General features: G+C 46.4%; 1 protein-coding gene and 1 non-coding gene across 2 annotated transcripts; one reads left to right on the forward strand and one right to left on the reverse strand.

The window, feature by feature from the left end:
- Positions 1-1,036: 1,036 nt before the first annotated feature.
- Positions 1,037-1,109, reverse strand: TRNAK-CUU (transfer RNA lysine (anticodon CUU)). The gene has a single exon. It is a non-coding gene; the product is annotated as a tRNA-Lys (tRNA).
- Positions 1,110-1,205: 96 nt separating this feature from the next.
- NRM (nurim) lies at positions 1,206-22,341 on the forward strand. Its single transcript, XM_089656945.1, has 4 exons — positions 1,206-1,416; positions 5,628-5,827; positions 14,921-15,097; positions 21,361-22,341. Exons 1-4 carry the CDS (start codon positions 1,239-1,241, stop codon positions 21,661-21,663), a joined length of 858 nt encoding a protein of 285 aa, XP_089513071.1. The 5' UTR covers positions 1,206-1,238; the 3' UTR covers positions 21,664-22,341.
- The last annotated feature ends 2,618 nt before the right edge of the window (positions 22,342-24,959 follow it).

The raw sequence follows: 24,959 nt of genomic DNA on the forward strand, positions 1-24,959 counted from the left end.
CAGGGAGCGCGCAGCACTTCGATCGCCGGTCCGCTGTGTCCCTCGGACACAGCGGATCACGGAAAGAGCCGAAGATGTTGGCTCGGTCATGTGATCAGCTGTGTCCAATCACAGCTGATCACGACTGCGGAGGGGACATGTACACTGATCATCAGGGCAGTGATGATCAGTGTGCCCTGATGATCAGTGTGGCCCCAGAAGTGCCACCTGTCAGTGTCCATCACTGCCAGCTCTCAGTGCTCATCAGTGCCACATGCCAGTGCCCATCAGTGCCACATCAATGCCACATATCAGTGCATACCAGTGCACATCAATGCCACATATCAGTGCCCATCTGAGCTGCCTTTCAATGTTACCCATCAGTGCCACCTATCAATGCCAATCAGATCAGTGCCACCTATCAGTGTTGCCAATCAGTGCCACCTATCAGTGCCAGTCAGTGTCGCCTATCAGTGCCAGTCAGTGCCGCCTAACAGTGCCAGTCAGTGCTGCCTAACAGTGCCAGTCAGTGCCGTATATCAGTGTCATGTATCAGCGCTGCCTTTCAGTGCCCATTAGTGATGTCTGTCAATGCCCATCAGTGCAACCTACCAGTGCCTCCTCATCAGTGCCCATCAGTGCCACCTATCAGTGTCCATCAGTGCAGCCTATCAGTGCCCATCACTGCAGCCTCATTAGCGCACATCAGTGAAGGAGAAAAATCACTTATTTACAAAATTTTATAACAAAAACTAAGAAAAAACTTTTTTTTTTCAAAATTTTCAGTGGTTTTTGGTTTGTTTAAGAAAAAATAAAAAAACCCAGATGTGATTAAATACCACCAAAAGAAAGCTCTATCTGTCACAAAAAAATGATAAAAAATTTCATATGGGTACAGTGTTGCATGACTGCGCAATTGTCATTCAAAGTGTGACAGCGCTGAAAGCTGGAAATTGGCCTGGGCAGGAAGGGGGTATAGGTGCCCTGTAGGCAAGTGGTTAATCTTCTGTTCTGGGAGGTGAGACTAATTGTTGGGAAAAAAAAGAAAAATTTTAGCCGCCCAACGTGGGGCTCGAACCCACGACCCTGAGATTAAGAGTCTCATGCTCTACCGACTGAGCTAGCCGGGCACTTGGAGGCAAGCCTTGTAATTGACTAGAAGAGACTCTAATTATGGGCGTGTCGGATAAGCCGCAGAACACGGGGTATGAAAGTGGTTGGGGGGCGGGGCGGTGGAGTTTAGAGAACTGAGTGTGAACATGTCGGCGGGAAGTGAGATGAGCGGTCCGGTTTCCCCGGGACCTGCCCTGCCAGTGTGTGCGGCTCTGGGTCTGGTCTCCTTGCTGTGCTTCATGGCTGGGTTCGGTACTGGAGTGGAGTTCGTGCGGTTTCTGTCATTCGGAGCGCTGCTGAGGAATATCAGTGAAGGGTCGGAGAGTGAGTGAACATGGCGGGAAGGTTCTGGTGCCTTTCTCTGGACCCGGAGGCGATGAGGGGAGTTCATGTGAGGGCGGGTCACGTGCTTCTTAAAGGTGCCCCGCAGGTGCCTGATGGTCCTGTGTGCCATGGTCAGTGTTCGGCCCTGAAGGTCTCCACCCTGTATAATAGGATTGTACAGTTCCTATAGGTCTAACACACATTGGAGACACTCCTTGCCCCTCCAAAGCCATCACTGGGCAGCTGGCAGGCAGGGCGCCCCTCAGCGCTGGGTTTACCTGGTGCACGCTGGACACTTTGGCCGGCTCTCCTCAGCGCCTTTCCTCCTGGTAGTAAAAGAGCAATTGATGCTTGTAAAGGCGTTTAGGCTCATCAAGCGCTTGGGTGTCATTTTGTTGGCCAGAATAGTTGATTCCGGCCATTGAAATCAGTCGTTAAGCGCTAAATGTGCCCAAAAAATGTGTTACATGCGTTTACAAGGGCCAAGCATTTGTTTTCTTTTTTGGAGCAAGAAGTCCGCTCTGCTCCTGGACGCACTGGTGGTAGGATTTTTTTTTCTGCCTCTAAACACTTGTGTTAATGAGCCCATAGGATAACATGGAGGCAGAAAGAAAACCCACCAGACACCCCTAGGAGCGGTGTACATGAGGCCTTAAAAGCCTTCAGCACAAGTGCTTCCGCTGTGGCCCCATTCACTTGAATGGCTTGTGTTAGGCCTAAGGCCCCTTTCACATGCACCTTCCATTTTCACAGATCAGTTTTTCACATCCATACCAATGCATAAATGGACAGTTATTTTTATTCGTTTTTCATCTGTTCTGTTTTTTGGAACAAAAATGTCGACTTGTTCCGTTTAAAAACAGACCAGAACAGAAGCTGACAACTGATGTGAATGGATGGCATCTGTTTGCCCATAGAAATGCATTGCTGTCCATTTTTCATCCATCAGCAGATGAAAAAGAGAGACGGAACGGCGGCGTGAAAGGACCTTTATTCACATTGGGTAATTCCATCTGTACCCTGTGCAGGGCGCTGTGTTGTCACAGGTGCCGCGTGCATCCCTGTGCTGGCAGTCCCATTGTTGTCTATGGGGACACAGCTGCTGCTCCCAGTCTGTGGGGGTGCAGTCCTTTGAAATCACCCTGTGTGTGCGTTTGGACATCTAGACCCACAGAAGTGTCATATTGGGCCACAGTTGCTGTGTTCCTATAAGGAACAATGGGACTGCTTGCACGAGGATGCACACAACAACTCTGCATCCCCATGGCAGTAAAACAGGGCTCTGCATGGGGCATGGATGTCACCCCCCCCCACTGTATGAACAAGGCCTCACACGGTGGTAATGCCTGCCAAAAGTAACAGGGGATATAACTGAGACAGCAGAATGTGAACAATACTGTCTGGCTGCCTTTGCAGCTTAGTCTTCGGTCACAATGAATCCAATGTTGAAATTGTGCGAGTTTACTTGAAGTTGCGTGATTTCAAAGTCGGATGTCAGTGTGACTTCGAAGACATCTGTGTGACTTCATGCACAGATGTTTATTCAAGTTGCACCTGAACTTGCAAGAAGTAGTGCATGAACTGCTTTCAAAATCTGTGCGACTCCAACAGATTCCGTCACACTGATTTGACTGCTTCCATTGCAGACAGTAGGGTGCGACTTGTCATGTGATTTGAAATCATCTAATCGCATGACAAGTCGCACAGGTGTGACTGGGAACTTGAGGAGGGGGCTATAAAACCACTGTTCTGTTTTTATCCCCCCCCCCCCCCACCGCAAGTATAAGCGAGCCCTTAGACTTCATTCACGTGTGCAGCAGAGGGGCAGTAAAACCAGGCAGTTGAGCTGTTTTACAGTCTGCCTGAGCACTGGCATACAATTTCAGCAAAACTTAACATGTTGCTTTTGTCAGGTGGTGCCTCGCTAAATGCAACTAATGCATGGGGCTGCTCTGCAACTGGGTACTCAGTTGTGGTGTGGTAGTATGCCAACTATAGGGTTAAGTCCGGTGCAGAGGAGGCAACATGATGCCTCAACACTACCGGTCTAATACCTTCGAAAAGCAATTTGAGTGTGGATCGCTTTTCAGAGGAGTGGCAGTCTGTGCTACATGTAAATGATGTTCTTCAGGGGCGTGCCAAATTAGGATTGGTAAACTAACATATATTTTTGTTCTTGGATTTAAAAACTTTAAAACCCTGTCAGTTTTTTTTTACTGCCTCTATTCCGTTGGGTAGATTTTACTTCGTTTTTTGTCCTGTTGATATCTGCAAAGGGAGATGGGATTACAAATGCAAATACAGAGTTTTGAAATTTGTAATCGACCTGGACATGTTCCCACCTCATGTGCTCGTGTGTGGCACCGCACCAAGCACTGTTGGAATAGAAGGTGGCAGGCATTGTGTGTTTTATCAATATGAAAGGATCCAATACAGTGTGTAAAACTGACTTTCGGGCACAAAAGCTTTTATTTAAATACACTGCTCAAAAAAATTAAAGGAACACTTTTTAATCAGAGTATAGCATCAAGTCACACTTCTAGGATATTGATCTGGTCAGTTAAGTAGCAGAGGGGGGTTGTTAATCAGTTTCAGCTGCTTTGGTGTTAATGAAATTAACAGGTGCACTAGATGGGCAACAATGAGACAACTCCCAAAACAGGAATGGTTTTACAGGTCGAGGCCACTGGCATTTTTTTTCCCTACTCATCTTTTCTGACTGTTTTTCACTAGTTTTGCATTTGGCTAGGGTCAGTGTCACTACTGGTAGCATGAGGCGATACCAGGACCCTACAGAGGTTGCACAGGCAGTCCAACTCCTCCAGGATGGCACATCAATATGTAACCATTGCCAGAAGGTTTGCTGTGTCTTCCAGCACAGTCTCAAGAGTATGGAGGAGATTACAGGAGACAGGCAGTTACTCTAGGAGAGCTGGACAGGGCCATAGAAGGTCCTTAACCCATCAGCAGGACCGCTATCTGCTCCTTTGTGCAAGTAGGAACAGGATGAGCACTGCCAGAGCCCAACAAAATGACCTTCAGCAAGACCATTGGTGTGAATGTCTCTGACAATCAGAAACAGACTTCATGAGGGTGGCCTGAGGGTCCGACATCCTCTAGTGGGCCCTGTGTTCACTGCCCGGCACCATAGAGCTCGATTGGCATTTGCCATTGAACACCAGAATTGGCAGGTCCGCCACTGGCGCCCTGTGATTTTCACAGATGAGAGCAGGTTCACCCTGAGCACGTGACAGACATGAAAGGGTCTGGAGAAGCCGTGGAGAACGTTATGCTGCCTGTAACATTGTTTAGCATGACCACTTTGGTGTTGGGTCAGTGATGATCTGAGGAGGTATATCCATGGAGGGATGCACAGACCTTTACAGGCTAGACAATGGCACCCTGACTACCATTAGGTATCGGGATGAAATCCTTGGACCCATTGTCAGTCCCTACGCTGGTACAATATTGCTTATCTCTAAGCTCAGCTGTATTACACCTAACTAAGATAAATGTTAAAAATGGTGTTCCCTGCAAAGAAGGTATTTGCCTGCACTGCTACCCTATGGTGACGAGAAACTGCTAGGTGAAGAATCTTCTGACACTCAGGTGGTCTTCCTGGTCTCCAGCCATGCACTCTCATTCCCCCATCCGCTGTGTCCTGTAGTGACGTAGATGGCTGAATTGTCAGATTGTGAAGACTCTTCAGCTGGAGGTTCTCTTTGTCATAGCATAGATTGACAGTGCAAGTCACGATTGGAGATGAGTATATACTAACTTCTTTCCTAGAAATATTTTATTTTCAGTATTCAGCCTAGGTTCACACCTTTGCGTGTTTTGTGGGCTGCGTTTGCATGGACACGGCAGCCCTTTCATTTGAATGGGCTGCCGTGCCTCGCAAAATGCAGGGAAAAGGTCCCTGCGCCTTTCCAGAAATAGCAGCCTGCACAGCAACCACACTACATTGTGGTTCCCAGTGCTGGTGTGATTTTCAGTGTGGGCGGCGTGCCATGAATGTTAATGGCACTTGCCCGCCGTGGGTCCCGCGTTTTTTGTGCAGCTGTTGTTACAAAGTGTGTCCCGCAGCAGCTTCCACCTGCACTAATGTGCACCAAGCCTTAAACATAATCAGTTCAATTTTGTATAGAACGGTCCACTTTTGAACCTGTACATAGATTGACATTTGCTAACTGTCATTTTTCTTTTCACAGGTGAGTCCCCTCTGCTGTGGCGAGATGCTATTGGAGACTCTCAATTCCTGCGCTCTCTCGGAATCAATGTGGCCTTGCTTCTTGTATTTGTTTTCCAGCACAGCCTCATGGCCTGGCCTCCATTAAAGGAGTGGGTGATTCGGGTGTTTGGAGTTCTTCAGCGATCCGTTTATATATTGTGCACTGCTGTCTCCCTCCAGGTATTGTCAGTCTTATTAAAAAGTATCATGGATACACCTTTTGTTATACATTTTCTACTAGAATAAGAAAAAAAAATAGTTGACTACACTTGTTTTTAAATTTATCATAAACTTTAGTAATAAGGGAGTTTTCCTTGATGTGATAAGACTTCATTTTCAGTTCAATGGCTATCATGCATATGTTATTTTCAACAGTAATTGTTGTTTTTAGCCATGTGATTGCTTTTTCTATTGGATAGAATTACATTGGCCTTTATAGCACTTTAGCATTATACCTTAAATTGTATTTCCACCGTTTGCAAAGGAACAGGTTTTTTTTTTTTTGTTAACATACAGTGTATCATCCAAGCCTAGAGACCATTAAGCCTTTTGTTAGGACAAATATTGAGCACATGGTTTACAAGCTGATTTACAACAGCACAGACAGGGTTATTTATGTTAAACATTAACTCCAACGCTTCCCTCCTTAATATTACTTTGAAAGGAAAGCTGAGCAGGATTACTTTATGCAAGTAAAAATGTGAACAGCAGTTTTATTTATTTTTTTATTTAAATTGTTACTAAACCCAAGACCTTGCATTCACTATATCAGGTCTCCCACAGTACACAGAACATATAAACGCAATTATTTTAGTAAATATAGACTGCTAAATACCTTTTCTCATTAGCAGTATATTGCAGTCTTGTGACTTCTATCAGTGTCCAGCTGAGCACTGGTTAATCTTGTAGGAGGAGTTTTCATTCTCTTTGGACTGTCATATGACTGTCTCACCGGCCTACCCAAGTGTAGGCTCTCCCCGCTCCAGACCATCCTGAACTCAGCGGCTAGACTCATCCACCTCACCACCCACTCCACCTCTGCCACCCCCCTCTGCCTCTCCCTCCACTGGCTCCCGATTGCCCAACGCATCAAATTTAAACTTCTAACCCTGACCTACAAAGCCGTTCACAACACTGCCCCTGACTACCTCACCAACCTGATCCCCAAGTACCGCCCTACCCGTACCCTTCGCTCCTCACTGGACCTCCTTCTATCCTGCTCCCTGGTCTCCTCCTCCCATGCACGACTGCAGTACTTCTCCAGGTCCTCCCCCATCCTCTGGAACTCACTGCCCCAATCCATCAGACTGTCGCCTTCCCTCTTCACATTCAGGCGCTCCCTCAAAACCCATCTCTTCAGGGAAGCCTACCCCACCCTCACCTAACGGCCATTCTCCCTCTTTCCTCCCACCCCTCATTCCCCTCAGCCACTTCCTACTGTACCTTTACCCCCTGCCTCCTAGATTGTAAGCTCGAAAGAGTAGGGCCCTCTTACCCCTCGTACGTTGTTTGTTATTGTTGTACTGTGCCATGTATTGTCCCCCCCTCTATTGTACAGCGCTGAGCAAACCCTTTGGCGCTATATAAACTCGATGTAATAATAATAATAATATGAGGCTGCATGACCCTTGACCTTCTGTCTGGACAGGGCTGATTGGACCTGTGCTGATCACATGCACCCTCCCAAAAAAGAAAACTCTCTAGCCATACTCGCCAAACTGAGCAGGTGCAGAGTGCTTCCTAGGGCTCTGTACTTTCAGCAGATGGATGGGGACTGTAGAAGGGTGTCAGGGAGCGATGAGCCAGACACACAAGGAGGTGCAATAAAAGGTAGGTTTACTGTACAAAAACAAGACAGTCTATGCAAGTGCAACAGCGGATGACTGGGTAGGACAGTAGCCAGGAAGGATGGTCGCCAGAGCCGGGGTCAGAAGCCAGGAAGGATGGTCGCCAGAGCCGGGGTCAGAAGCCAGGAAGGATGGTCGCCAGAGCCGGGGTCAGAAGCCAGGAAGGATGGCCGCCAGAGCCGGGGTCAGAAGCCAGGAAGGAGTCGTGCCAAAACCGAGTCGATATCCAGGAGAGCACTGAGACACTAACAGGAGCTTGTTGCAATTCAACAGACAGGACACGAATGCAAAGAGCAGCTGCAAACAGCAGGCTTAAATGTGATAAGCCACCACCTCCTGAAGGAGGAGCCGCAGAGGCTTGAAAGCATAAAGGATCCCACAGTGCTTTGCAGAAACCTAAGATGGATGCCAGCACATGGAGCAACACAAGCTCTGAGGAAAGGTAGGACCTTGACAGTACCTCCTCCTCAAGGGCCCCTCCCCCCTCCGCGGCTCAACATAAGGCTTCTAAGGAAAGCGGGTGTGAAAAGCGCGGAGGAGGGCAGGCGCATGAACATCCACGGAGGGAACCCAGGAACGCTCCTCGGGACCATAACCATGCCAATGGACCAGGAACTGCACCCGACCGCGGACCAACCGAGAGTCCAGGATGCGGCTCACCTCATACTCCTCATGACCGTCAACCCGGATAGGACAAGGCCGAGGCGGAGAGGCAGTAAAGCGATTACAGACCAGAGGCTTCAACAGGGATACGTGGAAGACATTGGAGATACGCATCCCAGGAGGAAGAGCAAGGGCACAGGCAACCAGGTTCACCCTGCGGAGGATGCGGAAAGGACCAACAAAACGGGGAGCCAGTTTCGGTGCGGGCACCCGCAGATTGAGGTTACGAGTGGACAACCACACCCGATCTCCGACCTGGTATGAAGGAGCGGGCAACCGTCTACGATCAGCTTCTGGCGCTGTGCTAAGTCCTTCAAGGACCTCTGGATCTGCCCCCACGAGGAACGCAGGGCAGCAAGATGGTTCTCCACAGATGGAATGTCCTGTGGCGAGAACTCAGGCAATACAGCGGGTTGGAACCCATAGTTGGTCATGAAGGGAGACATCCCAGAGGAGGAGTTGACAGCCGAGTTCCTCGCAAACTCTGCCCATGGCAGGAGATCGACCCAATTGTCTTGATGGTCAGAGATATAGCAGCGAAGGAATTGTTCCAGGGCCTGGTTGGAACGCTCCGCAGCCCCATTGGACTGCAGGTGGTAGGCCGAAGAGAAGGAGAGCTTGATACCCAACTGGGAGCAGAAGGCGCACCAGAACCTGTACACAAACTGGCTCCCACGGTCCGAGACAATCACCTTGGGCAACCCATGCAAGCAAAAGATCTCCCTGGCGAAAACCATAGCCAGTTCTTGCGCAGTCGGCAATTTCTTGAACGGAACACGATGGCACATCTTGGAAAAATGATCAATGACCATAAGAATGACCGTATGGCCTTAAGACGCAGGGAGGTCCACAATAAAATCCATGCCCAGGTGTGACCAGGGACGCTCCCCATTAGGAATGGGTTGCAGAAGGCCCAATGGAAGATGCCAAGAAGATTTATTCTGGGCACAGACCGAACATGCCGCTACATATGAGGCGATGTTGGAACGGAGAGATGGCCACCAGAATAACCGAGAAACGACCCAGGACAACTTGTTCCTCCCTGGATGACCGGCAGTCTTGGAATTATGGTAGGTACGCAGCAGGCGGGTACGCAATCCCTCAGGTACGAAACATCTGCCAGCCGGTCTCTCGGGGAGCATCAGTTTGAGCCGCCAAAATCTGCTCCCCAAGGGGAGAAGTCAGGTTGGTACGAATGGCAGCCAGGATCTGGTCCAGAGTATGACCGAGGTTGGCTCAGAGTCCTCCCTGGACAGCTCAGAGTATTGCCTCGACAAGGCATCAGCCCTGACATTCTTGGAGCCAGGCAAATAGGATACCACATAGTTAAAACGCGACAAGAACAGAGCCCATCTGGCCTGACGGGGCGTCAACCTCTTAGCCTCCGAGAGATACGTCAGGTTCTTGTGGTCAGTGAGAATGAGAACCAGAACCGCAGAACCCTCGAGCAGGTGCCTCCATTCCTTGAGAGCCTGAATAATGGCCTACAACTCCCTGTCTCCAGTCTGGTAGTTGCATTCTGCGGAGGAAAGCTTCCTGGAGTAGAACCCACAGGGAAGTAGGGGTCCATCGGGTGACCGACGCTGAGACAAGAGGGCGCCTACTCCCGTCTCAGAAGGATCAACCTCGAGGACAAAAGGCAACCCGGGATTGGGATGAGACCGTATCGGAGCCAAAGCGAAGGCGGATTTCAGAGCTTCGAAAGCTAAGGTGGCCTCGGGTGACCACTCGTGAGGATTACTGCCCTTCTTGGTCAGATCTGAGAGAGGCTTGGATAGCGTGGAGAAGTTTCTGATAAACTTCCGATTAATAAGTTGGTGAATCCCAAAAAGTGCTGAATGGACCGAAGACCACTGGGACGAGGCCACTGTAGAACCGCCGAAACCTTCTGAGGGTCCATGGAAAAACCCACAGCGGAAATGATGTAGCCCAAAAAGGGGACCTGGGATCGGTGAAATTCGCACTTCTCCAGCTTACAGAAAATCTCGTTCTCACGTAACCGTTGCAGCACCCACTTAACATCCTGGATATGAGACTCCCTAGACGCAGAGTAAACCAGGATGTCGTCCAAGTAAACCACCACGCACTGCTGCTGCAACAAGTTACGAAAGACATCATTAATGAACTCCTGAAAGACCGCGGGCGCGTTACACAACCCGAAGGGCATGACCAGGGATTCATAGTGGCCGGTTCTGGTGTTGAACACGGTCTTCCACTCGTCGCCCTCCTTGATCCGTACGAGGTTGTACGCAGCCCTAAGGTCGAGTTTAGTAAAGACCGTTGCTCTCTTGAGGCGGTCAAACAACTCAACGGAATAGGGTAAGCATTCTTAATCGTGATTCGATTGAGGCCCCTAAAATCAATTCAAGGCCTCAACTCACCGCCCTTCTTTTTCACGAAGAAAAAGCCAGCTCCTGCTGGAGAAGTAGACTTGCGAATGTGCCCCCGGGAAAGCGCATCCGCAACGTACTCCTCCATGGCCTGATTCTCCGCAACCGAAAGAGGATACACCCTGCCACGCGGAGGAGTGGCACCAAGTTGTAAGTCTATGGCACAATCGTATGGACGATGAGGAGGCAGAGCAACGGCGCGCACCTTGTCAAACACGTCCAGGTACTCCCCGTATTCAGTGGGCAACACAGAGTCCGAGGAGGCACACAACACCTTAACAAATCCACGGATTCAATCGACCACACACTATGGAGACCATGAGAGGATCTCGGCCAACCGCCAATCAAAGGTCGGATTGTGCTTCTGAAGCCAGGGATAGCCCTAAACCACGGAGTAGTGCAGGGAAGAAATTACCTGGAAACAGGCCAACTCCCTGTGAACAGCCCCAATAGCTACTTGAACCGGCAGGGTCTCGTGGGTAACCTGCGACGGTTGCAGAGGCCTGCCATCTATTGTCTCGAGGGCCAAAGGAGTAACTCGAGCCTGCAGAGGAATGGAGTACTGGGCAGCAAACAAACTGTCCATAAACAACCCGCCAGCACCAGAGTCTACCAACGCCTGGGCCGTCACCGAGCTCTCCACCCAAGAGAGGACAACGGTGATTAGCAGTTTATCTTTACGGGAAACCGGGGACGAGGAAACTCCACCCAAGATCTGCCCCCGACAGGATCTCAGGTGCGAGCGCTTCCCGGACGGACCGGACAGGACTGCCGAAAATGCCCACCGAGACCACAGTACAGTCAGCACCCTCCCGACGCTGAGAGGCCCGCTCCCCCTCTGAAAGGCAAGCAAACCCCAGCTGCACGGGCTCACCGCCAGACAAACCATCCCCAGAAGGCGTGGGAGGAGAGGGAGCAACGGGTGATACAGAAAACGTAGGCGCCAATCGGTTAGGAGGCCTCCGCAGATGCGCCTTTAATGAAGGCCTCTCTCTGAGCCTGGTGTCAATCAGGATTAGGAAGGAAATGAGTGCCTCGAGCTCCACAGGCAATTCTTTGGCTGCAATCTCATCCTTCAACGCATCTGAGAGACCATGAGAGAAAGCAGCCACCATAGCCTCATTGTCTCAACCCACCTCTGCCGCTAGGATACGAAATTCTATGGCGTACTCGGCAACGGTTCGTGAACCCTGATACATGGACATGAGCAGCTTTGCAGCAGAGGCAGCGAGCAGGCACATCGAATACCCTACGGAAGGAGGCAGCAAAACCTGCTAACTTGTGAATCACAGGGTTATCGTTCTCCCATAAGGGATTTGTCAAGGCCTTGTCCGAGAGCAGCGAGATTAGGAAGCCCACCTTTGACCTCTCCGTAGGAAAAGCGTGGGGTATCAATTCAAAATATATGCCCACTTGGTTAAGGAAACCCCGACACTGACTCGGCTGACCCCCAAAGCGCTGCGGAAGGGGGCCTGAGCCAGTCATGCCTCTGGGCACTGCAGGTGCGGCAGCAGATGCGGAGGTAGGCGCAACAACCGGAGCAACAGCAGGAGCGACCATAGGAGTGACAACCGGCCTAATAGCACCAGGAGCAAGGTGCGCTGTGCGTGCAAGCAGGGTTTGCAACACCTGAGTGAACTGATTTAACAAGCGATCCTGCTGATCAAGTCTGGCAACCAACCTAGGGAGCGAGAGCGTACCTGCACTGTCAGGATTCATGGCATTCGTGTAGTGTCAGGGAGCGATGAGCCAGACACGAGGTGCAATAAAAGGTAGGTTTATTGTACAAAAATAAGACAGTCTATGCAAGTGCAACAGCGGATGACTGGGTAGGACAGTAGCCAGGAAGGATGGTTGCCAGAGCCGGGGTCAGAAGCCAGGAAGGATGGTCGCCAGAGCCGGGGTCAGAAGCCAGGAAGGATGGTCGCCAGAGCCGGGGTCAGAAGCCAGGAAGGATGGTCGCCAGAGCCGGGGTCAGAAGCCAGGAAGGATGGTCGCCAGAGCCGGGGTCAGAAGCCAGGAAGGATGGTCGCCAGAGCCGGGGTCAGAAGCCAGGAAGGAGTCGTGCCAAAACCGAGTCGATATCCAGGAGAGCACTGAGACACTAACAGGAGCTTGTTGCAATTCAACAGACAGGACACGAATGCAAAGAGCAGCTGCATACAGCAGGCTTAAATGTGATAAGCCACCACCTCCTGGAGGAGGAGCCGCAGAGGCTTGAAAGCATAAAGGATCCCACAATGCTTTGCAGAAACCTAAGATGGAAGCCAGCACATGGAGCAGCACAAGCTCTGAGGAAAGGTAGGACCTTGACAAAGGGGGGATCAGAGAAGACAGGATCATGCAGCCTATTTGCACAATGTAGAGGATTAACCACTTAGGTTCCACAGTGAGTAAAACAACCATGGTTTATTGCATATACAGACTGATTTTACTGTTGTGGGTTTAGTAACACTTGAAGTTGTGCTGTGTAAATGGTAACGTGTAACAACATTAAAGTAGGTATTATCCCAGTATGGAAACTATTAAAATGGAGAGGTTTGCTTTAGACTAAAAACGCCTAGTTTGGAAAAGGGGGCGTATTTTTTTTTTTATATATTTATTTACAGTCCGGTCCATAAATATTGGTACATCGACACAATTCTAACATTTTTGGCTCTATACACCACCACAATGGATTTGAAATGAAACGAACAAGATGTGCTTTAACTGCAGACTGTCAGCTTTAATTTGAGGGTATTTACATCCAAATCAGGTGAACGGTGTAGGAATTACAACAGTTTGCATATGTGCCTCCCACTTGTTAAGGGACCAAAAGTAATGGGAGAGAATAATAATCATAAATCAAACTTTCACTTTTTAATACTTATTTGCAAATCCTTTGCAGTCAATTACAGCCTGAAGTCTGGAATGCATAGACATCACCAGACGCTGGGTTTCATCCCTGGTGATGCTTTGCCAGGCCTCTATTGCAACTGTCTTCAGTTCCTGCTTGTTCTTGGGGCATTTTCCCTTCAGTTTTGTCTTCAGCAAGTGAAATGCATGCTCAATCGGATCCAGGTCATGTGATTGACTCGGCCATTGCATAACATTCCACTTCTTTCCCTTAAAAAAACTCTTTGGTTGCTTTTGCAGTATGCTTTGGGTCATTGTTCATCTGCACTGTGAAGCAGCTTCTAATGAGTTCTGAAGCATTTGGCTGAATATGAGCAGATAATATTGCCCGAAACACTTCTTAATTCATCCTGCTGCTTTTGTCAGCAGTCACATCATCAATAAATACAAAAGAACCAGTTCCATTGGCAGCCATACATGCCCACGCCATGACACTACCACCACCATGCTTCACTGATGAGGTGGTATGCTTAGGATCATGAGCAGTTCCTTTCCTTCTCCATACTCTTCTCTTCCCATCACTCTGGTACAAGTTGATCTTGGTCTCATCTGTCCATAGGATGTTGTTCCAGAACTGTGAAGGCTTTTTTAGATGTCGTTTGGCAAACTCTAATCTGGCCTTCCTGTTTTTGAGGCTCACCAATGGTTTACATCTTGTGGTGAACCCTCTGTATTCACTCTGGTGAAGTCTTCTCTTGATTGTTGACTTTGACACACCTACCTCCTGGAGAGTGTTCTTGATCTGGCCAACTGTTGTGAAGGGTGTTTTCTTCACCAGGGAAAGAATTCTTCGGTCATCCACCACAGTTGTTTTCCATGGTCTTCCGGGTCTTTTGGTGTTGCTGAGCTCACCGGTGCGTTCCTTCTTTTTAAGAATGTTCCAAACAGTTGTTTTGGCCACGCCTAATGTTTTTGCTATCTCTCTGATGGGTTTGTTTTGTTTTTTCAGCCTAATGATGGCTTGCTTCACTGATAGTGACAGCTCTTTGGATCTCATCTTGAGAGTTGACAGCAACAGATTCCAAATGCAAATAGCACACTTGAAATGAACTCTGGACCTTTTATCTGCTCATTGTAATTAGGATAATGAGGTAATAACACACACCTGGCTGTGGAACAGCTGAGAAGCCAATTGTCCCATTACTTTTGGTCCCTTTAACAAGTGGGAGGCACATATGCAAACTGTTGTAATTCCTACACCGATCACCTGATTTTGGATGTAAATACCCTCAAATTAAAGCTGACAGTCTGCAGTTAAAGCACATCTTGTTCGTTTCATTTCAAATCCATTGTGGTGGTGTATAGAGCCAAAAATGTTAGAATTGTGTCGATGTCCCAATATTTATGGACCTGACTGTATAGGACTGTAAAACACTTGCTTGTTTGTACAAAAAAGCTGTAGGGAAGAGCAGTGGGCTTACTATCTGATAACTGTAATGATGTTTGCTAGTGGGTGCTTTTATTTTCTCTCTTTATAGATCATGATGAGATATTGGCAGTCTTTCCCAAGTGGGCCCTTCCTGTGGAATGTCCCTACTGCTCCATGGAGTACATTATTCCCTGTAATCTGCGCTCTGCTACACACCATATCGTGGTTGCTTATTTTCAGTGTTTTACTTATTTTTGACTATGCAGAGCTCATGGGAATTAAGCAGGTAAGTGTGCTGTGTTGTACAACTTACCACGTTTGTTTCCTAGCTACTGTATGTTTCCAGGAACCAGAGATCTTTCTACTGCTAAAGTAAATTTAGGACAACAGTTTGAAGTTTTCAGCTTGTAATGATGGATTTAATACAGGTGAGTAAATACATTAGGGCATTTACTGTACCTCAAGGGCATTGGATAAATATGGGATTTACCCTTTGACTACCAAGGACATGTCTTGCACTTCATGGCAATCAGAGGGATTGAACAAGCCCACAGCTGCAATGGCAACAACAAGCTTGTTTTAAATCAAGTCTAAAGGATGTGGGATTTTAAATAAAGCCCCTGTGTAGCAAACAGTATAAGGCTGGCCATACATTATACATTTTTCTTGAGAATTGTTCTTTAGATTTACCAAAAACCATATAATATGAGCTCAAACCTAAACAACACTTTCAATTGTATCCAATTAGGCAGGCACTTGCACTACATATTTGAAGTTAAATCTAAAGGAAATTGGACAGAAAATTCTCTCCCCTCTCTCTCTCTCTCTCTCTCTCTCTCTCTCTCTCTCTCTCTCTCTCTCTCTCTCTCTCTCTCTCTCTCTCTCTCTCTCTCTCTCTCTCTCTCTCTCTCTCTCTCTCTCTCTCTCTCTCCCCCCCCCCCCCCCCCCCCCCAAAATGTGCAGTGTCCCTATAAGAGAAAAGCTATATAAGACAACCTGTAACATAAAAAATACTTGTTTAAAATTCTGTGATTTTTCAAAGAAAATCATTTAAAAAAAAAATACATATAAAATATATATATCTCCATCTTCCTTGTATACCCACTGTAATATTCCAAACTGTCCAAATTTAAGAATGTGTGTCTGTTTCTTCTTTTTAACAAACTTGTACAGCTTGCGATTCCCCTTATTTTGTGCACCATATAGTTATAGCAACCCCCACCTTTTGTACAATGGTGGACTATCTGGCAGCACATAGATGTCTTCAGAAAGAGCCAGCATTCTGCAGTTGGGATTAAGTGCTCTTTTATGTTTTCTGCCACATTATTTGCTTACGCAGTAGGTGACCTCCCTTCCACATAGGCAGAAGTTTTCCGCTGCCCATTTGAGGCAGGCAGGACAACCCACATCCATTTGGCGCCACATACTCTTCTCCCCCAGCCCCAGTATTATGTGCAATTCGAGTTCGGGAACCACCTCCTACCCTAGGCCAGGGGCAGGTCCACCCAAAGGGCGGAAGTATGTAAACTGCCTTAGTGGAAGAGGGACATAGGAACCAAAATGCTTTCACTATCCCATCATAAACAAACAAGGTCTGAACTATCCCAGTATTATTTAAATAATAATATATTGAAAATGAAAAAAGTTTTAATGTCTTTGCACTTTGAATAAATATATATATAAAATAACTTTTTAATATTAGTGTATATTACATATATATTTGGTCACCTTAAAGATTCATACAGAGAGGCATATTTGTTGTTTAAATTGAGGGATGTCGGTGCCCACCCATGTGACCCTTCCAATATGTATGTATGGTTTCTCAATGTCTTGCAGTAAAGGAACCCGGAAGCATCCAGCTCTGTGCACTTTGGTTTCAGAGCTTTCACATCCTGGTGGCTCAGGCACTGTTTGATCTGAAATGTCCATAAAGGGCATCTGTCATAATGCTATCCCATAGGGAGCTTGTCAGGTCCTGTATGATTACAATAAAGTTAAATAAAAATTTAGTGTTTAACCGCTTGCCCGCCGCCTTATAGTTGAAGTATTGCTACAGGGAGGCAGGGCTGCGCAAAATCATTTGCAATTCCATGTAGGGGGCACACGCGTGCCCTACCCGCACCGCCATTGCTGTGTTGGAAACACAGCATTGATTAGAGCAGGGGAGCTGTGGGAGTTAACTTTTTGTATTAACCAGCTGGTGATTGGCTGCTAGGACTGCCCTACTTCCAATCAGCTGCTAGTTAACTTAAAAAGTACCCCGGCAGCTCCCGTGCTTTATTCAATGCTGTGCTGTGCTTCCCGCATCCAATCTAGAAATGTTATGAGAGCTTCTGCTCCTGCGCTCTGTTCAATACTGTGCTGTTATTCCACACTCGCTGCAGAAATGTTCTGTCTCCTGCTTTCCGCTCTGCTGTTATAATTGTGGCAGAGAATGGGGGGAAAGAAGCGGCTCCTAAATGGCATGACCGGGTCCACATCTGGACCGCGGTCCGCCATTTAATGATGCCTGATGTACAGCATTGTTTAACTGCGTAATTGTCAGTTAAAGTAATGCAGCGCAGTATCGCAAAGGCAAGTGGTTAAAAGCATGTATAAATGATCATTTCGTATCATTATCGGTGTTGTTACATACAGTAGAGTAATAGGAATAACTCTAGGAACATCATTTAAAGTGAAATCCTTAACTGATGAGCTGTAAAAACATTTGTCCATTTTAGGTATTGTATTTGCCATTTTCTTAGTCAGTGCAACTTTAAAAGGTTAAGGTCACCTGGTCATGTTATGCCAATATTTAGAGTGTAACGTGTAACATGCTCCAGCAGTCCCTGTACCCGCTGTCACTTTTGAAAAACAGCACTGTGTTTGGGGGGCCCCGTTCACACAGTCGTGTCATTCACTCACAAAAAAATTTATTTTTTTGGTTAAAAAAAAAAAAAAATTTCAAAGCCTCTGGTTTGAGGCGTTTTTCCAGTGTTGGAGCGTTTTTACAGCTAAAAAACTCCTCTAGAAACCCACTAGTTCTGTTTTTTTTTTTTTTGTTTGTTTTTTCCAGCCAAAAAACACCCCTACCAAAAAACGTTGATTACAGTCTGTGCGCATGGACACGTAGGATAACATGCTGGAGAGTTTACTGGCTGTAGAAGAAAAACGTCAAAAGCCAAAAACAGCAGCTGTAAAAACATCCAGTGTGCATGAGGACTAACACCCATTGATTAGGGGTTCAATGCTTTGCAGGCTGCTGTAGGGGGAAAAATAATAAATGCTTTTTCTGTAAAAATATATGCATTTATTTTTTTCCCAAAAAAGTGAACTTGTTTTTTTTAAGGTTTGACACATTTAGAATCCATATACTTTTACACAGCCTCATCTTTTATATTTAAAAATTAAATAGAATTGGGATCACATTTTTCTGTACAGAATATAAATGTATTTTTTTACTGACAATGTAGATTTCATGAACAGTTGCACAAATGTCTTGCAACATAAGAAAAATAATTGCAACTACTAGCCTTTTTTAAGAACAAAAGTGAGTGTCTGGGGAAAAAAATAAACACCAGAAATCATGCCCACAAGCAGGGGCGGACTGACCATTGGGGAACTTGGGCACTGCCCGAGGGCCCGGGGTCAGTAGGGGGCCCCATGAGATGTTCCTGGTACCTTTCATAGGCTTTTTTGAGTGTGGGCAAGGATACAGGGGCCCCATGATCCCCTATTGCCCAGGGGCCCCATGAGTTGTCAGTCCGCTCCTGCCCACAAGACATGTCTGGTTGGGGTGTCTGCACAGGTTACACAGAGCTAATGTAAGTGCAGTGTTGCTATCATATGATTGTAATTGACCAAATTAGGCAACAATAGTGTCTTAACCTCCCTAGCGGTCTAATTATGTCCATATTTCTGTGCTCAAAGCGGTACATTTTTTTTGCATGGAAATATACAGTCATGGCCGAAATTGTTGGCACCCTTGATATTTCTCCAGGAAATCATGTATTTCTCACGAAACGTATTGCATTAACACATGTTTTGCTATACACATGTTTATTCCCTTTGTGTGTATTGGGACAAAACAAAAAAAGGGAGGAAAGAAAGCAAATTCGACATAATGTCACACAAACCTCCAAAAATGGGCTGGACAAAAGTATTGGCACCCTTTCACAACTGCGGATAAATAAGAATGTTACAAGCATGTGATGCTCCTGTAAACTCACCTGGGGCAAGTAACAGGTGTGGGCAATATAGAAATCACACCTGAAAGCAGATAAAAAGGAGAGACGTTCACTTAACCTTTGCATTGTGTGTCTGTCTGTGCCACACTAAGCATGGACAACAGAAAGAGGAGACGAGAACTGTCTGAGGACCTGAGAACCAAAATTGTGGCAAAATATCAACAATCTCAAGGTTACAAGTCCATCTCCAGAGAACTAGATTTGCCTTTGTCCACAGTGCGCAACATTATCAAGAAGTTTGCAACCCATGGCACTGTAGCTAATCTCCCTGGTCGTGGACGGATGAGGAAAATTGATGAAAGATTGCAACGCAGAATAGTCCGGATGGTGGATAAGCAGCCCCAAACATGTTCCAAAGACATTCAAGCTGTCCTGCAGGCTCAGGGAGCATCAGTGTCAGCGCGAACTATCCGTCGACATTTAAATGAAATGAAACGCTATGGCAGGAGACCCAGGAGGACCCCACTGCTGACACAGAGACATAAAAAAGCAAGACTACAGTTTGCCAAAATGTACTTGAGTAAGCCAAAAGCCTTCTGGGAAAACGTCTTGTGGACAGATGAGACCAAGATAGAGCTTTTCGGTAAAGCACATCATTCTACTGTTTACCGAAAACGGAATGAGGCCTACAAAGAACAAAACACAGTACCTACGGTAAAATATGGTGGAGGTTCAATGATGTTTTGGGGTTGTTTTGCTGCCTCTGGCACTGGGTGCCTTGACTGTGTGCAAGGCATCATGAAATCTGAGGATTACCAAAGGATTTTGGGTCGCACTGTAGGGCCCAGTGTCAGAAAGCTGGGTTTGCGTCCAAGATCCTGGGTCTTCCAGCAGGACAATGACCCCAAACATACGTCAAAAAGCACTCAGAAATGGATGGCAAAGAAGCGCTGGAGAGTTCTGAAGTGGCCAGCAATGAGCCCAGATCTAAATCCCATTGAACACCTGTGGAGAGATCTTAAAATTGCTGTTGGGAAAAGGTGTCCTTCCAATAAGAGAGACCTGGAGCTGTTTGCAAAGGAAGAGTGGTCCAAAATTCCGGGTGAGAGGTGTCAGAAGCTTATTGATGGTTATAGGAAGCGACTGATTTCAGTTATGTTTTCCAAAGGGTGTGCAACCAAATATTAAGTTAAGGGTGCCAATACTTTTGTCCAGCCCATTTTTGGGGTTTTGTGTGACATTATGTCATATTTGCTTTTCTGCCTCTGTTTTATATTTGTTCCAATACATACAAAGGGAATAAACATGTGTATAGCAAAACATGTGTTAATGCAATACCTTTTTTGTGTGAAATACTTGATTTTCAGGAAAAATATCAAGGGTGCCAACAATTTCGGCCATGACTGTATATATTTTTTTTATTGTAGCCCTGTAATTTTTAGGAATAACTCACTGAAATCTGTCCGAACAAGAGTCTAGTGAACATCCCGGGTAGGATAAAACTTGAAACGCGAAATGATAAATTATAATTTAATAATCATAAAAAATATAATAAATTAAATTCAATAATATAATCAAACCAAAAACACTGAAATTTGAAATATAGCGCCAAGTTCGCACATCACTGAGCAAAGTCGCAAAATCGTTTTCAGTGTCTGATGACGGATTTCCCCACGAATCATCACTCAATTCTGCAAGTGGTTCTAATTTACTCTTGCTGTTCTCTAGCCGGTCTAAAACCGCTTTTGACCTAAAGGGACGCTTTTTGGACGCAATGGACGTTTCTCAGTTTCCAGGCAGAAAGAACAGTAAAAATGCAGGCAAAGCACTCGGGACAAAATGTATGTGAAATGGTTTGATAGAGTAATGTTTTACTATGTGATTTTAGTGAATGTCACTTGTTGTCATTTTCAAATTTCCCACCGTTCCGTCCCCCCGTACGTCCCGATGCTCGCAGGGGACGGAACCCAGATGACAGGTGCCGGCATTCGCCGGATTACATTGCCAGGGACACTGCAGGAGGGACATCGCGGGAGTGCAGGACAAGGTAAGTGATCGAGGGATCGTGGAGCAGCGCCATATGGTAAGCCCGAGTGTAGCTCGGGGTTACCGCTTGTAGCACTGAAACTTTACCCCGAGCTACACTCGGGAATACCGCCAGGGAGGTTAAAGAATAGCTAGTCTTGCATAAACTATAACTAGTATCAGCTGCACCAGTTTTGCTGGTTTTACATTCCCTGTTTAAATGCCAGAAGCTACAAGTGGGATAAGCATTCAAAGCTGCACTTTGTGCTGGTATTCCCAAGGTTCCCAACAACTTTGAAGGCAGGCAATGAGCTAAAGTATTTTAAACTCCATTCTGTTCATCTGACTTTTCTCACAGGTGTATTACCACTGCTTTGGAATGGGTGACCCCTTGTCTCATAAGTCTCCTCGTGCTGCTCGCCTCTATGCCCACCTCAGGCACCCTGTCTTTTTGGAATTACTTGTAATCCTGTGGGTGGTACCCTCCCTTCCTCCGGATCGTCTTCTCCTGGCCTCCGCCCTCACTCTGTACGTCTCCTGCGTTCATCGACTAGATGTTCAAGATTACAGCTACCTCCGTTCTCAGCTTGAGAAGAAGTTTTCACTTTTCACTCGTGAGGAAGCCAGTGCTGATCGGGAAACATTGTGGAAAAATGATTGAGAGAGAGCTTTGTAATTCTGAGTTTTGAAAAGGATGTATAGAAAAAGACTAACTTGTGTGAAGTATTTTGAGCTGAAAATAAGTGTTGGTCTACAGGAAACAAGTGCCTCTGATGGACATTGACTGTGGAATATGATGGACAGAAACCTTTTTAAGTATTTTAAATAAGGAAAAAACTTTGCACCTTGATCCCCAGCATTGAATAATTGTATTTTAATTATTTCTTTTACTCTTGAGAAGTTTCAAAAGTAAGGTAAACTTAATTGTTGTCCACAGCAGTGCATTTATGATCAAATCTGATTTGCTAACCATGTATTTAAGAAAAAAGAAAAAAAAAAGCCACCCATGGGTTGGCATATTTATGACCCACAAACCCTTTTAAGGAAGCAGAAGTCAATGTTGTCTGTCACCTGATAATCGTAGAACAGGCTTCATGTTCTTCAGGACTGGGTTTCACCATGTAACTCTTATGAGCAAAGCTTCCTGTAGAGAATTGCTCTGCTTTCTAACATTTTGCTTTTTAACTGTGCACTGAAAACAAAAATGGGGGAGAAGTTAATTTCTCTTACACTTGAGGTTTTTGTTTGTTTGTTTTTTTTAGTTTTTTTTAAAGCTTTTTATTTTTTGTGGAAATATTGCATAATATTTCGAATTAAAAAAAAAACAAAAAACTTTGAACAGTTTGTGTCCTGGTTGGAAAACTAACTTATCTGACTAACCATCCCTCATTGGCACCTGCATATTCTCCTTTTTTGCCGGTTTCAGCCATCTTCATTGACTGGCGCACTCTCTCCTATACATGAGCAGGAGGCTGTAAATCTGGCACACTGGGGATCAGGCTGCTGTAAGCTGAACTGTGCAGATTACATGCTGAGGGATGCTACAAACAGGCATGTACGTGTAAGTGTCTTTTCTGCAATAAAAAAAACCAAAAAAAAACCTTATGTTTGCAACAAACAATAGCAGAACTTTAGTGCAGCTTTAAAGCCGTATTACACCCACAAGCAAAGAGTTTATAATACTTAATCTTACCAATTCTTAGATGTGATGGCTGCATTCATTTTCTTTTTTAGGTTTTCTTTCTTCTATTTTCACCTGGTGATCCTGCCAGTAAGTCTGTTTCTCAAAAGAATAAGCTCTCCTACAGATGTATCGGTTACAGGGATAAGACAAACCATTTATCACTGACTGGGGTGCTTACAATGATCATATTTTTATTCATGTAAAACCTCCTACGAGTAAAAAAAATAAATAAAATTTTTTTGCTGTAACTGCTTATAAAGTATTAGCAGAAGTTTGGCTTCAGTTTGGTAGTGTATTTAAATCTGCTACTTCAGCCCCCCAGACTGACAATATCGTTGTGCTCCTTCATCCAGAGAGGAGGCACTCTACTACAGGAGAATTGTTACTGGCCAGATCAACAGGTGAAAAGGAGAGGGGGGCGCCTGAAGCCTAAAGAAGTCACTATATCTGTTTTACATTTAGATTTAATACCTCTTTTAGTACAGCTCTGGGTACATGGTTTGATTGCGTCTGCTTTAAAGATAACTTGTCACCTGTCGATCTCTCTATTAATCTGAATCTTTACTCTTGATTTGTTATAGTGCAATCTTTCCTTTCTTTATTGTATTCTCTCCCTGTTGGGCTGTAAAACTTGAAGTCTGCATTGATTACAGAAAATCAAAGTTCCTTTTAAAAGTTCTGTTGGGATCATATTAAAGAGAGCAATTTTTTTTTTTTTTACTTTCATCCAGCTGCCCTGCGCTTGGGCAGGTGACAGGATAGCCTCTAATAGCCTTTCAGCCTGACATTTCTGCTGTGAGGAAAAAGATGCAGCTAAATAACAGCGCATGCACTTATGGCTGAGTGGCAGAGGCGTAGTTGAGAGGGGGGTACATATGTACCCGGGCGCCAATGAGGCTTACAACCAGGGGCGCATTTACCCTGAGGCAAACAAGGCGTTTGCCTAGGGCTTCACCTTTTTAGGGGGGCGGTGTGGTGATGCCCCCCCCCCCCCCTCCAACGGAAGGGACACTTACTACAGGGGCGGGCAAGGGGCTGCTGTGTCTTACCTGGCTTCGTGTCCCAGTCCCACGACAATCTAGTCCAGGAGGCGCTGCTAGAGGAGGGGTAGAGAGGTCTGCAGGTGCCGCCCCTGTCATCTGGCCACACCCTCGGGATCACTGGACAGCCTATGGCAGCTTGTACCTTTCTTGCAAGCTCCGCCTCCTCACCGGTGATTGGGCGCCAGAACTGTAGCTCAGGAAAGGCACACAGGTTACCAATCACCCGCAAGTAGGAGGAGCCGAGCGCCAGCGCGAGGATCGAGTGAGGGAGCTGCTGGAGCAAGTGAAGACAGCTGACCGGTAAGTGTGCCGTGCAGATGGTGCTGCTGCAACCAGGTATACTAGCTGTGGATGGGAGAGGGAAGGAGCCTAGGTTGGAGCAGGGGTCAGAAAGGTAAGTGTCATTCGTGTCAGTGGGAGGAATAGTGCCCCATCATTGGTGTCAATGATGTGATTAAACTGGGAGGGGGGCTGGGGTGCCAATTTTATAGTTTGTCCCCGGGCGCAAAATATGCTACCTACGCCTCTGCTGAGTGGTAAGGCTGCACTATTAGAACAATTAAAAGTGATACACCTAAGGTTTACCACTAAAAAAAAAAAGAAAACCATGTTTCAATGACAGAGTAAAAGGTAAGCAGCACTAGTATTGTGTGGGAAGTTAACTCCTTGCTTAACAAATTAAACCTGTAAGAAAACAAAGTTAATACACAGGGTGAGGGTTGTCTGGTAATTCAGCTAAAGTACAGATAAGAAACAGTGCTAAATGTTTCATCCTGTAAATGCTCCATTCCCCCTAAGGGTGCATTCACACTGGTAATATACCTACACCACGATTAGATGTGAGAACCCCTGTGTCAAAGCCCAATCACTCGCAAGGCTAGGTTCACATCTGTGCGGGTGGTGCTGCTGCGGATCCGCACGAAAATCCATGCAACTCCACAGAGAAATGCGGACCCGCGGGCTGTGTTTTCGGCAGAAGTGCAGGGACTTCTTCCCTGCGTGGCACGGGAGTCCATTCAAATGAATGGGCTCTCGTGCCCACGCAAAACGCGGCCCACACGGCTGCATCTATGTGAGCCGGGGCTAAGTGGCTGTGATGGGTTGCCTCCCACAACTAATCACAGGGACTCCCTCTGCGTTTCTCCCATCTAATCAGAATGCGGGTGCATTTGCTGGTGTGAGTGCACCCTTACTAGTAAAAATTGAATAGACTAGCAATCCAATAAAGAG

Source organism: Staurois parvus, unplaced genomic scaffold (assembly GCF_062004578.1).
Source record: "Staurois parvus isolate SC_StPar_1 unplaced genomic scaffold, SC_StPar_1.0 ptg000950l, whole genome shotgun sequence".
NCBI classification, from domain to species: domain Eukaryota; kingdom Metazoa; phylum Chordata; class Amphibia; order Anura; family Ranidae; genus Staurois; species Staurois parvus.